This window comes from Lonchura striata, chromosome Z, assembly GCF_050655825.1.
Source record: "Lonchura striata isolate lonStrDom1 chromosome Z, ASM5065582v1, whole genome shotgun sequence".
Classification (NCBI taxonomy): Eukaryota; Metazoa; Chordata; class Aves; order Passeriformes; family Estrildidae; genus Lonchura; species Lonchura striata.
In genome coordinates, this window is record NC_140740.1 from 70,816,882 (window position 1) to 70,835,134 (window position 18,253).

General features: G+C 36.5%; 1 protein-coding gene across 5 annotated transcripts in view; it reads left to right on the forward strand.

The window, feature by feature from the left end:
• Positions 1–18,253, forward strand: part of GLIS3 (GLIS family zinc finger 3) — a 151,450-nt gene that overhangs the window by 109,681 nt on the left and 23,516 nt on the right. For all 5 annotated transcript variants that reach the window (XM_077790044.2, XM_085567444.1, XM_031507261.3 and 2 more), the window contains one exon: positions 12,684–12,825. In XM_077790044.2, coding sequence (XP_077646170.2) covers positions 12,684–12,825 — 142 coding nt within the window. The remainder of the gene's footprint in view (positions 1–12,683; positions 12,826–18,253) is intronic.

Sequence of the window (18,253 nt, forward strand, 5' to 3'; positions counted from 1 at the left end):
TCAAATCATTCTACTCATTATCATGTCCATATCGTATCATTAACAAAATCCAGATCCTGTGCTGTTGGGACACATAAACACAGGACGGGTCAGTTCAGAGGAGGTCACAGTGGTCATCTGGTCCAACCTCCCTTCTCTGTCATCCCAGAGCACATTGCACAGGACTGTGTGAGACAGTTCATGAACATCCCCAGTGAGGGAGACTCCACAGCCTCTCTGGACAATCTGTTCCAGTGCTCAGGCACACTCACAGTGAAGAAGTTCTTCCTGGTGTTCAGGTGGAAATTCCTGTGCGTTTGTTTCTGCCTTCTGCCTCTTGTCCTGTTGCCTGGGACCGCTGAGAAAAGCCTCTGAAAAGCCTCCCTTCAGAGACTCTAGACATTGAAGTCCCTTCTCAGTCATCTCTTCTCACAGCAAACAGGCCCAGTTCCCTCAGCCCTCTTTGTAAGAGAGACACAGGGGTTTGAAGCCTGTATAGAGGGTCAATACTTCCGTTATGGTCTTCATGAAGATCCATTTGTTGTGTAAGATAGCACTCAGCCTTGTACAGGTTAGGAGATCATTGTCCTTTCCATTCAGGTATAACAGGAAAAGTAATTTGGTGCTTCTGTAGCAGCCATTCTGAAGAAATCTGTGCTTGTAAATCTAAAGAAAATATTTAATTCCCTTTCAAATACTGCAAGGCAATTCCCACTGGGAATGGACTGGACACTCCACTGGCTCTGTAGATCTTATCATGAATATCTGCAATGTCCATTGCCTTTCTTAAACGTTTTCTCTTTTTGAAAAGTGAATTTTCAAACAGACAAGAGATCATTTAAAAAGGACAAAAAGTTCTGATTTTGTGCAGCTGTTTGGCAAAGGACAAGATCAATTTAGTAACATTGACCTTATCAGCTGAACAGTGCAGTGGCTATGCTTTTAGATAGTTTTAATTTTATTCATACTAGTGAATAACTGTTCTCATATATAACAGTATTTTAAGATGATATGTCCTGCCAAAACACCCCCACAACCAATAAAGATTTAAAAAATTGTCTCTATTTATTTAAAAGAAAGTGAAATAATTAAAGATACAGCTAGCTCCATATTTGTGAAGAAAGGAAAAGATCATTTGAATAGTTGACATAAACAAGACCAGCTAAAGGGAATGCAGAAGTCTTAGTCTGGACTTTGAACTGAAGAATGATTTATACAAAATAATTTCCTTGTTTATCTGACCAGCCTTTGATTTCTTGGCAGTTCTAATAGTGACCAGATCATGTCTTTGGTCTTTTTATTTAAATTATTTATGGGTCAGATCTGTTCTTTAGACAAGCTTTGGAGGTACTGAATGCTTACCTGACAACTGCCTCTGAAAGCTGTCTGTCCTGTAAACTTATACCATCTTAGATCATTCAAATGGGTCTGGAGTAACCTATACAGGGGCTCAACTGACCAGATAGGTTAACACCTCAGCAGATACTCAGTGATACTCCTAGGTCACTACTTAGCTTTAGCCTAACAATGTTTATTTTTCTGGTTTTTTTTCCAAGACAGAAATTTTTATACTCTCTATGTCAGAAATAAAATATCATAGAAGCATAGCTTCAGGAAAGGCATCCATAGGATATTTCTGAAAATTATCTAGACATTATAGGGATTTTTTAAAATTGTCATTTATATGGTACATGTACTAAATCACTAAGGAATGGAGGGAATGGTAAGACCAAAGGAGATAAGGGCTATATCCAAGGCTTCTAGATTGATTTATTTCTTCCTGGTAATCTTTATTTTTCACACAGATTGGTCAGTAAATGTAAAATGGTGTCTGAACAGTCACTCTTGAGAAGTTAGCAAAACATTATCCCAGTCACTAATCACAATGGATGCTTCCACGATCATTTGTTCCTGTGATATCTGACTGGAAGGAAGTTTTTTCAGGTGTTATTTTGCTGTGCAGGAAAAAGCACAGAAGGTGATCAGAATTTCTCTAATCCTGGTGCAATTTATGCATGATTTCTTCCTCATTGTATTTATTGCTCTTCCAAGATTGATGGGCTAGCAATGGTAGGAAGTTTTTGGAATACTATTCCTGATTATAATAAGAAAAATGGTGATAGACTGCACTGCTGAGAGGAAGCAGGCAGTATGACACCTCAGCCATATCCACGCCTCCTTCAGACTGTAGTAGAGGCTAGCAGTCGAGCAGACAGTCCATACTAGGTGGAGAGCACACTGAAAACAATGGGATAAAGATTTAAATCATCTGGACAAGGCAATTACTGGCATTCTCTTGCCAAGTGGCCTCTGCTGAGCTTGATGAGGGTTCCCATCTGAACTGAGAGTGCTTTTCAGAAGCCACCTTGCTTACAAAGATGCTATAGATATTCCTTTTCTCCCACTATGCAACCTCCATGTAAGAAAAAAGGGAATATAAAATTCTCACCTTTAGAGGCAGATCTTAAAAACCAAATTCTTCTGAAGCCTAGTTATATTCCTTTTCTAAAGGTTCACTTCTCTCTTAGAGCCCTGTAACATATAATGTATGTAGAATATAGAATAGTTTGTCTTGGAAGAGGCCTTAAGGATCTAATTTCAGTGCCCTGCCATGGGCAGGGGCAATGCCCTCTAGAACAGACTGCTCAAAGCCCTGTCCAGCCTGGTCTTGAATACTTCCAGAGATGGAGCATCTACAGCTTCTCTGGGCAACCTGTTCCCACGTCTCACCACCCTCACAGTAAAGAATTTCTTCCTTACATTTCATTTAAACCTACTTTCTTTCAGTTTTAAGCCAGTGACCCTTGACTATCAATACAGTTCCTGAAAAAGGATCCCTCTCCAGCTCCCCTGTAGTCACCCTTCAGATACTGGAAAGCTCCTATGAGGTCTTATCTGGGCTGAACAGCCCCAGCTTCCTCAGCCTGTCTTTGTTGGGGAGGTGCCCCTATCCTCTGATGAAATTTATGGCCTCCTCTGGACTCAATCCTTTACCTCCCTCCCATGCTGGGACCCCAGAGCTGGTGCAGCACTGCAGGTGGGGTCTCAGCAGAGCAGAGCAGAGGGGCAGAATCCCCTCCCTGGCCCTGCTGCCCACCCTGCTCTGGATGCAGCCCAGGACACGTGTGGCTCTCTGGGCTGTGACCACACACTGCCAGCTCATGCTGAGTTTTTTGTCAACCATCACTCCCAAGTCCTTTTCCACAGGGCTGCTCTCAAACACTTCTTCAATCAACCTGTAGTATGATATATAAACCTGTCCACCTTACAATGAAAATAAGAAATGGGAAAAAAACCCATGATGTTCTCCTGTTGAACAATATTTGTTTGGAAATAAGACATACAGGTGTTTTCAAAAGGTTAACATGGAAATTTCTATTAAGTTTTGAGAGATTGTCTCTGGCTTTCTATTATGTGGGTTATGTCAGCAATTATATTATTCAAAATAATACAGACTTCTTTGCCTCTTACAGAGCTGCATACTTAATGATGGTTCATTTTAAAATTTTTTACAGTACAGTAGAAGCAGCGTTTTTATTGTGACTACATATTAATTTTACAACAGAACTGATGAAACTACCAGTTTCTTTAAAGATTCTAGAAAAAGCAAATCTTTTTACCAGCCTTTAGATTTTGTGAATAACACAAGAAGAAAACAGTGGGGATTTTTTTTAGCTAGTATCCTTTGTTTGGTAATTTAATGATGGCTTTCCAGTTTTTTCTTTCATTTCTTTCTCAGTATTTGAAGTAAGCTTTTTTTGCAACTCAAGAAACACAGTGCTTATTGTGTTTCTTACATGAAAGGAATTTTTTTTAATACTTTTCTAACTCGAAATGTTTAATTGATGAGGAAGGTGGGAGGCAAGGATCCAAGTATTACATCACTAGTGTTTCAGGACATTCAGGCACTATGTTAATTGCCAGTGACCAGTCTCCATTATGTGACTATATTAATCTGGAAGAACTGTTCTGTTTGTGAACATCTTCCTCATGGGGAGCAAACATACTACCATATGAGATAAGTGGCTTCTGCATCTTTCAGTTTTTACTTGGCCTTATTCAGACTCTTAGTTCAGATTTCACTGTTTAAACTGCAAATGGGAGAGAGTGGGTTGAAAGAGAAGCAAACCTATTTTCTTGCTTCGAGAGCAGTTGAAAATAAGGATATATTCTCTCATTTGTTCTCTATGATGTCCACTTAAAAGATGTCACCAATGCAAAAAGAAGTGTATTCAGGGCCACGGGGTCAGTGAGCAGTGCCCATGGCAACTAAGAAACCATTCTGTAGAAGAAAATTCAGTAAGGAGAAAGTGTTTTAATCCCCAACTTCAATCCCTTTACTTCCTGTTTTCAGAAAGAAATATAAATCAGACACCATGTGGTTCAGCAATTTTTCCTTAAAGGCATGTTTGCAAAAAGGGATTACAAACAGGCAACAGTGTTTAAGGAATTTAATCATATAATTTGTTGGCAAACTGTTGAGACTAGGAATGACCAGTTCTTTTGAGTGTGGAGAGTGTGACACCAGAAAACAAGCTCTGAAAGCCACGTACCACTGGCTGTGGCTGACTGCCCTGCCCCCCGACAGCTGCTGCAGTGGTGGGATGCACAAGGCATGCTTCTCAAGGAAGATCCATTGTGGGGGGCATGTTTTGACAGCACTATATTTAGAACTTTATTAACCAGGGAGAAGGAAAGATAGAAATCATCCAGTGGTTTTCATGGTGTTCTGACAGCTGTAGCAGTTTTATAACCAGGAGATTATTAGTTCATTTTACTAATTAGTTAATGTTTGTTATTCCATATACTGATTCCTTTCTGAACTTTGTTTCTGTCCTTAGTTTATACTTCTGTGAGCTCTGGCAGTGTGACATGTTGAAAAGTGCATAAGAAGGAAAGAATAAGTGCTGTCACCCTCATTACATTAACACCCATAACAGAAAAAAGCCCCCAGACAACCCCGATTGTCTCAAAATTCTGTAAACAAGTTTATGCTCATAGCATTTCATGTTCTTCAGGTCCATTTTTGATATCAAATAATATCCTTTTCTCTACTTCTTTGTCTTCATTTCCTTGTAACAGTATGTACATGGACATGATCTTGATAGAGCAGGAATCTTTCTTTGTTTAGGTGGCCTGGAAGAGAGAGTTCATGGATGGACTTGGCAGTGCTGGGTGTACACTTGGATTGGTGATATACTGGTATTTTTCAATACCTGAAATGATTCTATGATTCTCTAATTCTATGATTCTCATTAACCTGTTACACTTCAGTCTGGGCTTTGAATGCACTGCATTGTTCATTATGCTCCTTAAGCAACACTAGGGTCTGAGCAAACAAGATTTAACCTGTACATAGGATGCCTACAAGGTTGCAGTTCAGCACTCTGACACCAGTACAAATACCCTACAAATTTTTAGTACTGTCCTCAACAAGGGTTCATGTTCCAGGGTGAGATCTCTCTGATTTCACACTGTTGGATCTGGATGTGGGCAGCAGCATTGGCAGGTGCTATTTTGGAGTCTTCAGTACTGTTCCTGAAGCAGCCATATATTGGCCTCACTTGCAGTGCCCATTTGAGGAGGGCCTTCATCTGCCCATTTTTCTTCCTCCCTGTGATGCAGAGCTCTGCCCTTTCTCTGGCCCAGCAGTTTGTGAGACTGTTCTACAAGCTGAATTGTGGCTTTAACAAGAACAAAAACCCCAACCTGACACAGAAATGCCCCACAATAAATCAGAGACAGTAGAAACTCAGAAGGTTAGCAGTGCCAGCCTAGCCAGCACTTCACATCATTGTCTTGCCTGATAAAGACAGTAGAACAGAACAGCATTTTATTCTAATAAGGAGAATAGAACAGAACAGCCTTGGAGAAACAGATGAAGGATGTAATTTAGGCAAACAGAAGCCACACAAAATGCAAACAGGATTCCAGCTCAGCTATGCTGATGAAGCAGAAGTTATGCAAAACAAGGATATTGCACTTACACAAAAAATGGGGGTTGAGCTGCATGAAAAGGACATGGGATGTTGAAAACTGCCAAAGGACATCCCAGATAATTTATAAGAAATTCTGATAAGGGGTACAAGTATGTAAAATTAGGTAATGCATAAACATCTAGCCAGTGGGGATTGCTGAAGAATGTGTGATTGGTGTGTATGACTGACATCTGTTTTCGTGATGCTCAGGACACTCAGCTGGAGGAAGGATCCCCTGAGTGACCAGCGCACTGCACTAAAGAATGCCTGCTCTCTAACAGTCAAAACTGTGTTGGAAAATTCCTGTCTGGCTGATGTCAGTATCATGCCATGTAGCACACTAAACAGACAACTCACGGACAATGAAAATGTGCAGGGATGCCTTGAGTAATCTTTGCAAAAGTAAAAGTCATTAGCTGAAGGCTATTGATTTTGACCTCTTGATAGTAGAGTGGTAGAGATTTTCAGTTCTAGTCCTAGACTGTCTTCAAGATACTATTTTGGAAAGAGTATTTTCCTGACCTGATACATTCATGCATTTAGGTTCGAGTGGAGGTAAATACAGAATTAAATATTTAAAGTGAAGGCCAGTGTTATGTAAAAGATGCTGCAGTTAAAGGAAAAAAATTACAAATAAATCTGAAAACATCTTTCTGTATAAGCAATTGTTGACAATATTAATCTAGATATTATCATGGCAATTTTCAGTAATCTATGAGAAGAAGAAAAATATTTTTGTGCTAAATGAATCCACCTGGTGGATAAGTATGTGTTTATTTTACACATTTTTCCTCTCGTGAAAATTTGCCAAACGGATGTATTTTCAGAATGGAAAAGCAAATAATTCTGCAGTACAAGTGTTTTCTTTGTCAGGCTGCATTTACTTGGAAAAACTGATACTTAGCAATATTGTATAATAGCTATATCCCCAAATCAGCCTTGCACAAAACAGTAGGTTTTTTCCTGCTTTTTGAATTGCACAGGTCAGCTATTAGACTGATGTTCAGATAAAAATCAGCTACAAGCCTCTTGGAACTGCCTGAAGAAGATGATGAAATAAAAAGGGCCATAGGTATAATTTGTATAACATTTCAGATTTGATACAATCTGATGTGGGACAGGAAGAGAGGTAATATATGTGTGTGTGTGTCTGTGTGTGTTCAAACATCTGTATGACTGCTTTTCAATTTTCAACTGGACTGTGGCTTTTTTGTTTTAGAAAAAGGCCACTGCACTCACTCAAATGGTACTTCTCTTCTTTAAAATAAGATTCTCAGGGTTTTTTTTAAGTTAGAAGTCTCCTTTCAGATCTGTCCAAGCTTCAAATTTTCCCTTAAAGTGGTCGTCTTGGTGGTCTGTATTATTTTAGTGATGATTTACTGCAAAATACTCCACAGAATAATACCAATCAAAAGAAAACTCTCTTTTCTATATATAATAAAAGCATTTTGGAATTCATTTTGTTGTTATCAATCTTAATACAAAAGTGTCTTCCTCTTATAATATTGTTTTAAAATCAGAATTTCTTCTTGATTTGAAATTTGCCAAAGTTACCTAATAGTGTAGGTTCCAGGTCCTTTTGATTTTTGATACAAGACACTGAAGAACATTTTTGATGTGTTTTCCTGATCTATGCTAGAATATGAAGATGGAAACCATTTTTATATTGAACTTAAATGTTCAATATAGTAAAACTTTGAGAATAGTAAAAGTAACTATTTCTTGCATACACCCTAACATCACTACTGTGCAGGTGGGCTAGTTTAACTTGATTTTTATTGCTTTTTCTGGTCAAGTGTTTGATTGAAATGAGATCTAAAAGCAGGGAAAAGTAGCACACACCATACACGCACGCACATGCACGTGCATATCTGGAAGCTGAGGTAGACAATTAGCAGAACATTTCCCTCTAGAAGTCCTGCAAAGATGACACTGAAAACAAAGGGCACAGAGAAATCCTTCTGTCTTCATTGCTTCATTACCCCAAGATGTGTCACTGTCTGTTGTCAGAAAGGTTTAGTACTGTGCAAGAAAGTGCTGGACCTTGAAGCAGATCTTTGTGGATAAAAGGATGATCTGTGTCCAGCAAGAAAAACAATAATATGAGTAAATACTGTCTTACAGCATTGCTTCATAAACTTAAAATTTTTCTTTCTTAAAATATCACTTTAAACTTAAAATGGTGACATCTGTATACTCTCAATGTCATGATACTAGCAGGACATAATTTTACTCTAACTGTACAAGTAAATATTAAATTACTTTAATATTTTAATATATTGTACTCCTTCAGAAAAGCTAGTACAATGTGGCTCTACATAGACAGGTCATGCTTTGCTCTCACAATGCTACCTTAAATTACAGACAATGAAAATGACTAAAAACTACCTACTTTGAACTTGACATTAGTAAACTTAATGCACAGATTATGTGAATAGCAGAAATTCCTCCTTGTCTTTATACACAAAAAAACTCCACATCTATAGAACTATTACAGTTAGTGTAAAAAAAAATTCCTGTCAATGAAGCATACCAGTATTTAGGATTTTTTTTTTTTTTTTTCTGGTATTAGACATACAGACACATATCTAACCTGCATAAAAATAAATATAACTAATGTCTCACATATGTAAATACTTCACTCAGTGCACAACATGCCTATATATTGGGCACATGTTTATGTAAGTAAGATTTAAAATGTAATGATTTGATAACTTGCATGTTTGAATGACTGAAGGTGTCTAGGCTTTGCTGAAGAATTAACCAAGTTAATCTGAATACATACAGGCAGGTTTTGAAGTTACTGAACTATTTTGTGTGGTTTAGTATTTATCAAGCTATACTGCTTCTTTTCTTATGAAGTGTATTCATAAACACACCTATGTTTTCCTTGATGGTGTCTGATTTCTCTTATACAAGAGCAATGCTAAAAAAACTAATCAGGTTGTACATAAAGGTGCATATCTCAGATAAAACACACATTAATGAAAGAAAAAAATTTAAAATTATCTTTTCTTGTAAGGAGGCATTTTTCCTGGGATTATGTCATGCATCAAATCAACAGCATGCCTCTGCTTTTGAACTCAAATATAATGAAATTGAAAACTGGGGAATAAGAATCTTACACCCTTCTAATTATTTCTGCTTGTTTCATTTAATTTGGGTAATAACTTATTCATATGCAAAATGTGCAGGAGTAGACTTTCCATCCATTGTTCTGAAAGGCAATAAGCATTAGTTGATTTTCATAAAAGTAAAACAGTTGTAAACCATGACTAAAATATTATCTGTGTATTAGAAAAAAATGCCACTTTGTGATAATGGAAGTGCTTCTGTATTTCTAAATACAAAACTTCACAAGTCTTACCATAAAATTGAGCTATTAAATTCAAAAACTATTATTTGGAACAAATATTAAATACAGGGGAGTTTTAAGTGAGCAGAGCAATTGATTGTTAACTTGCACTTTGGTCAGCCATAAATTTAAGTTACATTACAGCACACAGAAAAAGGCTGTGCTCATCGTATCAGACTTGTCAGTTTTTGATTTCACCACTCAGCGAGGTAATTTGATGGCCTTAAAAACAGATTGTCAATTTTTCAATCCCAGCACAATTGTACTGGTGCTCAGCTGAGTGATCATGAAAGAAGCAAGATGTTCATGGGGAAGTGGCGTATTTCCCACAGTGCTGGGAGATCTGTGCTGGGATAAAATTCATATAGAAGTCAAAGACAGTGTCAACTTCTTTTTGCACTTGGATGGTAAGTCTACAGTCCAGGCTGGAAAAGAAATGCAGTGTTGATAGAACTGAGCAAGAAATGGATGGCAGCAATTATAGCTGGTCAATTATTATTTCTTCTTTATAGCTTTTTTAGCTGAAGATAAAATTTTACAGTTGCAGTGAATGGTTTGCGGATATTACTTGGTTTTAAAATCATTTGTCTTTTCATTGTCTCTTCTGTGTTTCTTGACATACTAAAGAAGAATCATAGACCTGATTTTCCTGCATTTGTCAAAAAAGACATTGCTTTCAGTTTAAAATTTTAATTAAATTTTTAAAATTATTAAGTTTTCTGTGAAATATGTAAAAATATTTGACTGAGAGTGTGTGGGATTATGCCCTTTTCTGACTTATGATTGTATTTCTAGCCATTGTGATTGTAAATATTAAACAACAATAGTGAATGCATGAAATAAGAACTATCCACAGAAATCAGATCACAGCTGTCTCACAGTGTTTATTTCTCTGTTTTTGGTTTTCTGTTGATGATCCTAGATTTTCTTCATTTTTAGAACTTTTAAAAGGCCATAAAATTTATGCCAGCACAGATTGACAGTATAGATTTGTTCTAAATATCAAATGATATGTGAATGCAAGATTCCTGAACAGTGCAAATTAGAAATATCTGTAAAATAGGTGGTTGCCTCTTTTATTTTACAAGAATTACTTAATCCTTGTAACTAATGTGTAAATACTTAAGTCTCCCCTTCTTGTTTTTCTTACTATTTTATTCATGAGTGCTATTTGATACAGAAAATGGATCAGTTACTTTAAAAAATTCAGACAACTTTACACGGGTGTCTTCTGTGATTCTGTATTCAGTATGATAGAATCCTGAATCTTTTATAGAAGTCAGATTTTTCATATTATATTAACTTTAGATTCTATAGAAATTTTAATTCACATAAGGTTTATTAATAATGTAACTGTAATGATTTGAATTAGGATATATTTGACATTTAATTTCACAAGCACTGAGTTTCACGAAAAAGCCATGTTACTAGTGATAGCAGGAAACCTAGCACAATTACTGGATGATAGCAGGCAATGGCATGTGCCTAAGCAGAAGAAACATCTTTACTTACGACAGTTGCAAATATGGATAATAAAATAATTTGTCAGGGTATTTCTCCCCTTCTCCCTCTTCATCCATTCTCCCCCTTCCTACAATTTTAGAAAAACAAATGTACCCCACAGAGGTAGTGTACCTTTGGGCTTAATAATGGCTCATTAAGTTTTTAAGAGAAGAAATCTCCAGCAGGCAGAGTGTGTGCATAGGTATCACAGGCTATGTACTATCCCCAGCTACAGGGTTGGGTGCTTATGATGTGCAAGACCAACTCTCCACTCAGTTGCCATGGTTATACAGTAGTGTGTATTATCAAAAGTAATTTGAGTGTTTATCAGCATTTTGTGGCACAAGGGTCATCTTTTGGCAATGGGTCTTTTTATGCTTTTATGCGTTAAGAATAGTTTCCTGTTCTTTCTTCATTTGCCCTATCCCTGGGGTGTTCAAGGCAAGGCTGGATGTTGCTCTGAACAGCCTGATCTAGTGGAAGGCACCTCTTCCTGTGGCAGGGGTGTTGTAACTTGGTTCCTTCAAATTAAAACTGTTCTGTGATTAATTTCTGAGTATGAGCAGAAATTTGTCTTGTGGTCCCTCTTCGTCTCCTCAGGAGTTGTCTAGGGGTGCTAGACTATCTGAGATTTGCTCCTTGGGAAAGTGCAGCACATCCAAGTGCACTTGGTCAGGGTTCTTTCCATCATGCTGCACAAACCTGGATGAAATGACAGGATATTTATGAGCATCTCAGCCACTGCAGTAGCCCACATGTGTGTAAGCAGAGACCTTCATTTTCCAGGCTTTTAAATGAATACATCAACCAAAATGACTTTAAGGAACAGGCAAAATTTTGTTATATATAACATTAACATCAGGCAGGAGATCAGGACAGACATAAGTTCCAGCAGCAGCATCCATAATCTGTCCTAAACATCAGGGTGCAGTTTGGTATTACAGCTACACCATCCTTGTTAGGGTGCTGCATCAAACTTTATTCCTTTTTCTTATTTTGGTGTTGTTACTTTTTTTTTTTTCTTTTTAATTGTAGTTTTTTACTGCATTTTATTGCAGCCTCACATGGAGACTCGCCATCCAGTTTCACCAAAAGGAAAACACTTATTATGAATTTGTTTATTAATTGTTTCTAGAGTGAATTTTTTTCTAGTGTTGATCAGCCAGATCTTACACTTTGGGGATCAGGTATCAGGCAAGTGGCCATACATGCAGCTAAGATTACTGGCCGTGACAGAGCACTCTCAGTTCTGCAGTAATGTGAAACAAATATATTCCTAGTCTGTTTAAGGATGGTGTTTTAAGACAACTTAATCCATATTTAAGGAGCCCTATTTCCACTTGCCTGTATATTACCTCTCCTAAGTGGTTGTTCCCAGTCACTCATTTTCCAGTGTTATGAGCACCTTTGCTCTTCTGGTCCTACAGTGAAGTAGTTTAGGGCATTAAAACAGCATGAAAATATTTGTATTCATTATAGTACGCCTGTGCTGGTACAAGCATGTCAGACATTTGATAAATGTTCAATACCCATTAACTAGGCCACTCCTCTCATTTGCAGTATGTGACAAAAGAGCACTGAAGTCCTTTTGTCCAAGATCCTACCTGTACAAGTAGTGCTTGTCCTAAGTCTTGTTAAGAATCTGGAAGTGTTTTCTTCCTCAGATTCAAAAAGTGCCTGCTAGATTGAAAGGAAGGTATTAATGATGATTTAAAAGAGAAGGTGTGTGTACTCCATTTCTTTCTCTAACTTCAACATTTCTTCATTGTAATTTTTCACTGTCTTAAAGATTTTTGTGATTATTTCCTTTCTTTTGTCCATGTCCCTCTTTTGTTATAATTTGTCCTTTTTTATCTTTTGTTTCTTAGTTGCGATCAAGCTCAGAGATTGGCCAGGACCTCCTGAATGACTGCCTTGCAATCCAGCCCCTCCAGCCAGCCCTGTCACCACATGATGCTGTAGATAATACCATGGGACACTCCCCAGGGGCTGCTTGTGATCTTTACCCAGGTATAAAATAAAACAAATAAAAAGCTGATGTATGATTAATATTAGGGATCATTTTGTAGAGTAGAATGTACTCTGAAATCCATATCTCACAAGAAGGATAGAATATGAAAAGCAATATAAAAAAAAATTTGAAAAAAAAGGTTTTCTATATTTTTTGGAGAGAGGTAGAAACAGTCATACTATACCCATGAAAAGACTTAATGCAACATAGATGGATAGTTTTGCTCTATAGACAGTTGATTCTGCTACCAATTAACTTCTACCATTCCTTGTAGACATCTTGAATACATTACTTCATTTAAAATCACAGTATTTTTCCTCTGCCTTATTCATTGATCACATATCAGTTTTTCAATTGATCTACATTAAGGAACTGAAATGCTGCATTATGAAGTCACATATTTTGACTATAAATATACAATAAACACATTTACACTATGAATGTAATAATCCTATTGCATTGACTCATTTAAATATCTGAGATTTTCCTACTAGAATACCTTTGTCATACCTACCTACATATACAATTTTTGTTAACATTTAAAAAAAATCTGAAACTATCAGTAAGTTATGAGTGATAATAAACCTTAGAGTTTAAGAGGGCAATGGGCAGTATGTTAACATTTTTAATGCAATATTTTAGTAGCTGTGAAGGCCTCTGTTTTTAACTTTCAGGCAAAATGCATTGTGACTTTTATCATTCCAGCTTTTAAGTGAGAGCCAGGCATAGGAAGTGAATAAATTAGATTCAGTGGTGTTTTCTGCAGTGATAAAAATGACATTATATGAAGTGGCCACTTCAGTAAGTGGTTTTATTGTACTGAGAGGTTGGTAAAGCTAGCAATTCTATTTCATATTTTTGTCAAGGCTGCTGTGAGTCACACAATACTTGGTGATGATGTAGGTTTATACGACAAAAATCAGGACATTTAAAGCTGTGATTGATTGTATTCTAGTTTATTAAGTAGTTGGCATTACTTGTATGCTGTTAACTGTTAAGTGCCTTAGTCTGAGTACAGGCTGATTGTGACATTTACTATATGAAAGAAAAGGGAAATTTTAGATTTCAAAAATGTGATTTTGGCCAGAGAATCTCTGGGAACATGTAGTTGCTTATAGTTGTTTATTTTATATTGCGGATTGAGAGGGAGTTGGAGAGTGAGGAATGTTGAGATTTTAGAAAAAAATATTTATGGTTTTACCAAGTGTGAGAGATAACAAAGACTGAGCTTTCCCTTTTCTTTTCAAGTTCCTGGACAGAATGGAAGCTGGGATAAGAGAGTGTGTCAGATTTCAGAAACTGAGGATATTCTCACAGGAGATGGCCACAGCAATCTGTTAAGCACTCCTCCCTAGCTTCCAGGCTACACTCAAATGTCCAGCTGTGTCTGCTGGTTCAGCCCAAACACAGGCTGACAGTAACTTGAACAAAATTCTGTGCATGACAAGCTGGGTAAAATCGCTGCCTGCAGCCAGCTCTCAACTGGCAATTGTCTGCCACCATGATGTTTCATAGACAGCTTCTGAGACTGAGACATTACTTTCTCTAATTCCTGCACTGTCTTTCAATACTTGATGTTTGCAGCACTACTAACTATGAATCTTTTTTGATATATTAATGTATTTTGGTAATTCTTTCCTGGCACTGCTTCCTATTATATGGCAATTTTTATGGTAATTTAATTTTTATGGTACTTAATCAACATACTCTTATCAGCATTAATTTCTGTGTAAGTAATAATGTGCTTTCTCTTACATCTTCCCAGCTGTCTAGCACTTGGCAAAGTTCTTGTAGTTCTATTCATTTGTGTTGTTTCACATCAGTTAGAGGGTTCTATATCAGGCATAGAGCAGTCCATGTCACTCCATTTTGACAACTACTTGATCCAGTTGAAATAAATTGTTTCATTAACTACTCATCAGAGATGCTGCAGGATAATATACTATGTGAACAAATTAAATAAATCCAACAGGCAGAGAATTATTTTATTAAAATGGCAACATGAAAATTATTTATGTCTCATAGAGAGGGAAGTAAAATACCAAAAAAACATTGTGTCTTGCCTCAGAGAAGGTACCCTTCAAAATTCACTGTTTTTTGTTTTTTTAAAATATAGCTTTGGGACTTCTGAAAAGTTAAATACATTATTTTTACTGGGTGCTGTTTTAGACAGCACATTAGCTGAAATCTCTCTGCGCTACTTTTAAAATAGAAGGAGGAATAGATTTTCATTCTTCTAGTGGTGTCCAATCAAATTTTACTTACTTGAAGGTGACTTCACTTACTGTTGATGCACATCTAAAACAAAGATAGTTTTTTTCTTGTAGAAGAAGTCTACAGAATAAATGTTTGAAAGCAAACTATTAGTAATAGGTAAGAAATGTCAGAAGTATATGTTTACATGCAAGTCCATTTTCACTTACATGGTAGAACACCTGTAGTGACCACTGTATGTTTCTCAGCACTGATAAAATACATAATCTATAAACAGACACATTTAAATGAAATACAACAATAACCTTTTTGATAACAGATCTATTACTTATATTTAAGTCTTCAAAAGATCTTTTTCTTATCCTGTAGTCTTTATAACTTCATAGAAGAAATCCAAACTGACTATTATATTACTAATACAGTAAAGCAGAATTACAGATTCTTTGCTTATAACTAAGAGAAATTACATTTATGGGCCTAAAGAAAACAGACTAAAGGCTAAGCATTTTAATAGTATCTAGGCTTAAATTTTGAACAATACCTAGGAATTTTGGTTTACTTGATTCCCAGGGAGATGATGTTTTTTCCTGTGTGAAATAGTATTAACTTACTTTACTTATTTTTAGAGCAATCTGGAATCATTAAAATTGAAAGAATCATTAAAAATTCAGCAGGAAAAAACTCTATCTTTTTACTGTGGTGTTTGGATAAAACTTGACCATTTCATATTTAAGCATAAGCCAGAATGTGTAATTCATTTTTAAATGGTTACTGAATATCACACTAAGTTCTGCTCCAGAGCAAGCAAAGAATCTTTCAAAAGCTTGTCAAGTGCATAATTTTCTTTGCAAGTTGGAATTTAAAAATTGTATCAATAAAGTTACAGAACTTATTTGATTTCTAAGTATTTTTAAATGTCTTACGATGTATTGTGAAACTTTGACCTGCTTCTATGTATATGACTTGCTGTGCTTTGCTTGAGTAACACTCTTATTTGGTTTTTTCCTCCATTGAAATTGTACTAAGCTGGGTGCTCTGTGCACATAATAAGAAAAAATCCAATCCCCCAGGAGTTTGTATCTAAGGTAATGGTAGGAAAGAAGGTAGGTACAACAGGCAGGTAGAGGTTAAGAACATATACATTAATAGATTAATTAAATTATTAATTAATGAAATAATTTTATTAAAGAAATTGTCCTAGTGAGTCCATAAGGGATGTCTAAAGTAAAGCAATCTAGTTTTCTTTTGTAAGAAGTGGTCTGTTTTTTCTTTAAAAATAGTTGTTTAAGAGTGACAGCCTTGGAAAGTAGTTACAGCTCATTACTGGAAGAAAAAAACAAGAATGAGAAGGAAGAACTGACATACGAATGGCTTTTGATGTGAAAAACAGAATTGTATTTGATGCATGGGGAATGGATGCAAAGGGAGCAGTAATATAGGACTACCAATAATGAAGAGGATCTCTGTTTTCACCTTTTAGGCTGCATTTAAGTATTGCATACATATCTAGAACTCCTGCTTAATGTGATGTAGTCATAGGTAGGGCCATACACACATTACAGGGGGCAAAAAAGTGTTAATAATAATATCTTAGTTTAAGAAGGATAGTTTGCTTCCCCTCAGACTTACCCTTTTACTTACCAGTTTTACTTAGGAGTTTATGATTTCTATTTTGAGACAACTTCATGGTTCTCCAAAAATTGATGTAATGTTTGGGTTCCCATTTTTAAGAACATTTACCAATTAACTGCTACAAACATTGTAGGAAACACATCCACTTGCACCATTTATAGTTTAATTCATCATGATGAGACTGAACTTCAGAAACTGCAATCCACTAAAAGAGAAGAAAATGAAAGGCAGGGATGTGATCTAGAGATGCCATTTCAGGAATGGCTTAAAATACTAGTCTAGACCCTGCTTTATTGCTTCAGTACTTTAATGTTTTCCAGTATCTATGATCTGCTGTAAAATACCTGAAAATACATAGAAAGACCATCAGTGCAGGTGCTCTGTGTGACAGGCCAACTTTGGAGACAGATTTATTATCTTGAAAATGCAATTTTTACTTCTACAGTACTTCTTAATGATGGCTTCTTGAGTTTCATGTTCTCTGGAGACTTCAGATTTACAGATGAGCTGAGGAAAAAGGTAAAACAGAAAATAGGTTTTCCACTTGTTGGACTTACCACTTACAATTCAAAACAGCACATATCTACGTATTCCTGGCTACAAAATCCTGTGGACTTCCTAGGGAAAGTGAAAGAGGGGAGTATATGCAGGTGATGCTTCCAAGTGCAAAAAATATTTCATATTTTTCCTTCTGTGCAATAGTAGATCAGTTGTTGTCAACTACAGCATTTTTGGTAATTTGCAAATTTCTGCATTTAAATATGTTCCATGCAGTTACAGGTTTCTGACTCCATTGAAAAGAACTATTTTTTGGCCTCAGACTCTGTGTCACTTTAAGGGCTACTTTTGGCTTTCTTTTTCTTGCTAGTTTTTATCATGATAAAATGCAAATTACTCTATTTTGCCAAGGAATAATATAAATAGTCTTTTTTTATTTAGACAATCAGGGCTTTCCTTTGCAGTATCTTGATTTGTTAAATATTCTGTCTGCTTTTGCTGTCAGAATGTGTGCTTGGTTGTTTTTCAGTATTTTCTTCTGTGCTGCATGTAACATAAAATAAGAATTTCAAAAGATCATTCCTTTGTTTTTATCTGCTGTACTTGTCTTGATGCTATGATGAGAGACAGACATAGAAAAAGTAATTTTGGGGTGCATGAGCAAAGAGAAAAAAAAATCCCCTGTCTTAGCAAGAAAATGTCCTCAGCTCCTTCTTTGCGAGTTTCTCTGCTGTGACATCTCATCTTCCTGCAGGACCTGCCTCCTTGGTTCCTCCTTAAGATTTGGGATGTCTTCTACTGTCAGATGTCTATTGTCATTTAGGTTGTGATTAGGCGATTCTGGTCCACACAGAAATAAGCAAAGAGCAGAGCCTGGCACCAAGGCCAGCCTCCACTCCTCCAGCTTTGACCACCAGTGTCAACTTCTTTTAATCTTGACATTGTCTCTGCAGCATCTGTATTGAATGTTTTTATTCACAAAGTGGTTTCCTGTCTGTCATCTGGTCATTTCCACCAGCTGAAAGATGTGCAGGACTGCTTGTTAATGGGGATCAGCATAATTAGACTCCTGAACATTCTCTT